The sequence below is a fragment of the Micromesistius poutassou genome (assembly GCF_964030765.1).
Source record: "Micromesistius poutassou genome assembly, contig: SCAFFOLD_2038, whole genome shotgun sequence".
NCBI classification, from domain to species: domain Eukaryota; kingdom Metazoa; phylum Chordata; class Actinopteri; order Gadiformes; family Gadidae; genus Micromesistius; species Micromesistius poutassou.
Window position 1 is genome coordinate 1 of NW_028180530.1, and position 3,752 is coordinate 3,752.

General features: G+C 43.3%; 1 protein-coding gene across 1 annotated transcript; it reads left to right on the forward strand.

Annotated features, from left to right (window-relative positions):
• Positions 1-167: 167 nt before the first annotated feature.
• LOC311370726 (sorting nexin-17-like) lies at positions 168-3,122 on the forward strand (the record flags this gene model as incomplete). The annotated part of the gene is made up of 3 exons (XM_084489052.1): positions 168-242; positions 346-387; positions 795-3,122. 3 exons carry the CDS (start codon positions 168-170, stop codon positions 912-914), a joined length of 237 nt encoding a protein of 78 aa, XP_084345178.1. The 3' UTR covers positions 915-3,122.
• Between the last annotated feature and the right edge of the window lie 630 nt (positions 3,123-3,752).

A 3,752-nucleotide genomic window follows, 5' to 3' on the forward strand; every position in this document is an offset into this window, starting at 1 on the left:
GATGGGTTAAATGCAGAGTCCTCAATTTTGTGTGTGTGTGTGTGTGTGTGTGTGTGTGTGTGTGTGTGTGTGTGTGTGTGTGTGTGTGTGTGTGTGTGTGTGTGTGTGTGTGTGTGTGTGTGTGTGTGTGTGTGTGTGTGTGTGTGTGTGTCCGTCCCCGTCCTTAGATGCTAAGGAAGAGGCACAATGGCTCAATCCACCGGTCAGACAGTCAGCAAGCTGTGAAATCCCCCCCTCTACTGGTGAGCACGGAGACTACAGTGTTGACGACATATATTTGTTTCTCATCTCATCCAATTATTGAGTTGAGCCGGACCTTATATTTGTCCTTTCCTTCCACCCCAGGACTCCCCCGACCCCAACAGGGAACAGGTTGTCAAACTCTCTGTAAGTATTTAGGGGAATGTAGACGCATGTGTTGGATTCTCTCAACCAAAATGAATCCCAAATGCATTCAATGTGGAAGATTTAGAATCAGCACCTGTGTGGGTTCCTCTAGTGAGGCAGGTTTGAATCGAGGTATCCCCTTAACGAAATGAGCATCATTCACATCTATTGATTCCGGAGACACACAAAGTTTCTGGTAATTTCGTCATAATTCAGCATTAAAGGTGACATGTTAGGTGTGTGATTAGCCATTACAAGCCGTTTTGAAAATCTATCCAGTGTACATCTTGGTGGACACGCCCACTTGTGATGTCAGACGCGGTACATGTTCAAAACGGCTTGTAACTGCTACACTCACTCACTCACTCTCCCCTCTCTCCCCTCCCCCATCCCCCTCTCTCCCCCAGACCAAGCTGAGCTCCGTCTCGCTACGGGGCATCAGCGCCTCCAACTCGGCCAACGACGTCAGCGGCAACGATTTCCACGGCAACTACGCGTTCGAGGGCATCGGGGATGATGACCTGTGAGCGCCGCCGCCCCCCCCCCCCCCCCCCTTGACCCCACCCTCCCGACCAGCCCCTCCCCGACCGGGATGAAGGAGAGAGAGAGCGAGAGAGAGAGAGAGAGAGAGAGATAGAGAGAGAGAGAGAGGGGGAGAGAGAGAGAGAGAGAGAGAGAGGGGGAGAGAGAGAGAGAGGGAGAGGGAGGGTGTAAGCTAAGCTGAGCCACACCAGGCTGAGAGAGAGTCGGTTCGATTCTCCCTCCCGGAGATTTCCGCTGCCTTAAGTTCTCATTCATGTTGGATTGGATGCTCGCGTCCATCTTTTGCATTTTAAAGTCACATCGTCTCACCCCTCGCGCCGTCTCACCCCTCGCGCCGTCTCACCCCTCGCGTTGTTCCGCGGCGGCGTTCTATATTAGCTGTGACACTGAGAGAAAAGATAAAGCATGTTAATCTAAAACTTAAAACACAAAAGAGACACAAAAAACGGAAACTGATTCGCTGCTGCAACCTGTTCTTAAGTAATTGCTTGCCGTCTTGAAAATCACACGTCCCGTTTCGATCAACACCGAACACTTTATTTCATTGTTGTTTTTGTGCGTGCAAACGTTCTTTATCACACTTAAGAAACTTAGACAGCCATTGAGCCTGCTCTCCATTTTCTAATTTCCGTGGCTTTGTGGCTGTTTCTGAGCCGTAGGGTTTGTCCGTCTAATAAGACCTGGCACTAGTGATTCACAACTGGACCCGAGTGTTCAGTGAATGTGTTTTTAAAATAGATCCCAGTAGATTAAAAAAAAAAGAATACTATTCAGAGTGACAGTTTTAATGACTTTAAATTAATGGAAAAAGATTTGACTGGGCTACATACCAAAACGGCATTTTGTTGGTGAATCCCAGTCCTAGACGAGATTCTAGTTTAGTTGGCGTTTTCTTTTTATTTTAGTGCTGTCAGTGTTTCAGGTTAGGAGAAGGTAGATTTTGCTTCACGATATTACAATAGTATTTTCTCTCTTCTGATAGTTTTCACCTTGTGTTTAGCGCACAGCCCCACACTCTGCCTTCAGAACTCTTTGGATGCCTTAACATTTATTTCTGAAACACATCGCCCATCCAACAACAGTGTGTGGGATGGGGGGGGGGGTGTAATTCCTCTTAGCATTACACTAAAGTTACCTTCATCGCTTCGCCAGTGTTACCTACAAAACGGCAGAATCTCGGCCAAGCAACTTGCACTTGCTAATTCACTCGCTTTGCGCAGTATTACTGGTGAAGAGGGATGTTTAGGGAGGGAGAGCAAACTGTCCAGTGTGACTGACTGAAATTCCAACTTTGATTCTTTTTTTTTTTTGGTTCCTTTCCAATCTATTTTATTATTTCCAAGGTTTGTCATGAATGCCAAATTATAGTTTACTAAAGCATTTTGCACATAAGATAGGCCTACATATAAAATTATGTCACTTTTATAATATGTACATGCATTTAAGAAAGAAGTATTCTGAACATTTACGTAATAACTATATCAAATAGTTTATTGTAATCGAACAGATCAAATGTAATCTAAGATGTATAGAACAAAAAACAATTATACGTACTAACCTTTTAGCATTGTTTACAGGATATTTAGGGAACACTTGGTGAAAAATGAAAAGTGTTTACAAATCTGATTTGTATTGATTGTTCTCTGTGGGCGACAGGACTGCTGTGAGGACCTTTCTCGTTATGCTCACGTCATAATCTCATCTACGTTTGTGACATAGGTTCATGATTGCAGAGGATTTTTTTAGCGGAAAAGGTGCTTAGTTGAAATTTGCAAATGTGATCAAAATGGCTGCTTGAGCAAACTTAGTAAGAGGATTTCCTTTTTTTAAATGAGCTTAGCAACTGAAGCCTAACCAATTATTGCTCTCATTTACATCTCATTCCAGGTCTTCTGAGTCTTAAATAGTCTTTGTTTTGTTAAGAGTTGTAAGAAAAGCTGCGTTCATAGCTAGTTTGGAACCGCCTCATTCCAGTAGGTGAACTCTGGGTAGCTACGAACTGTCTTGTCCTGTGTGTTTCTGTTTAGCTTGAAGGTCTTAAGGAAGGCATCCAGAAATAGAAGGGGTTGTCATGCCAATGTTGTAGTTTTTATATAAATCATTTTTCTCCACATTTCAGAACAAATACATAAAAGCTGCAATGTCCTGGGTGTCAATAAATGTATAGGTGCCAAATAAACTACTTATGTGTTCGTGTGTTTCTATTTAATCTATAATCAAAATGCTTCTTTTGAATGCGGTCACGTCAGAGCGTTGTCTCTAATGAGGGATGATTAGGTCTAATGATGCCGGTGTTTCTCAGTGAAGACGACTGCCTGCATACTAACTAGGCTGGAATGCGTCATGCGCTCAGCTTATGAATCATCAGTGGAAAAGGTTTGCTGACTAATTACTTGTCGGTGACGCAAACAAAGTGCCTGTGTGTAGGGAGTGCGGAAATACTTGAAACTGAACAGCCAATAGTGATCATTTACCTTTTTTTATGGTTTGGGTGAGGATTAGAAGTTATTACAACTTGGGAAATGGGTGTAAGTAGTCATATCTTCAGCGAGTGGTCCCTAACGGGCACCACGCATGCCTCTCAAATCTCACTTTGCCCCTCTCTCATTAAAAGATCTTTTGTCACCGTGGACGGTTGCGGTTTTTTTTTCTTTCATGGAAAGGGACGGGTGTACATAACATTATGCAGAAGGAGCAGTTTTTATTCCGACCTTTATCCACCAGATGGCGCCAAAGGACCAATTATTTGGAATGCAAAAGCGACTCATGACTCATACTATTACACATTTTCTATTTTTAGCACTTTTTTTGCAACATTATTT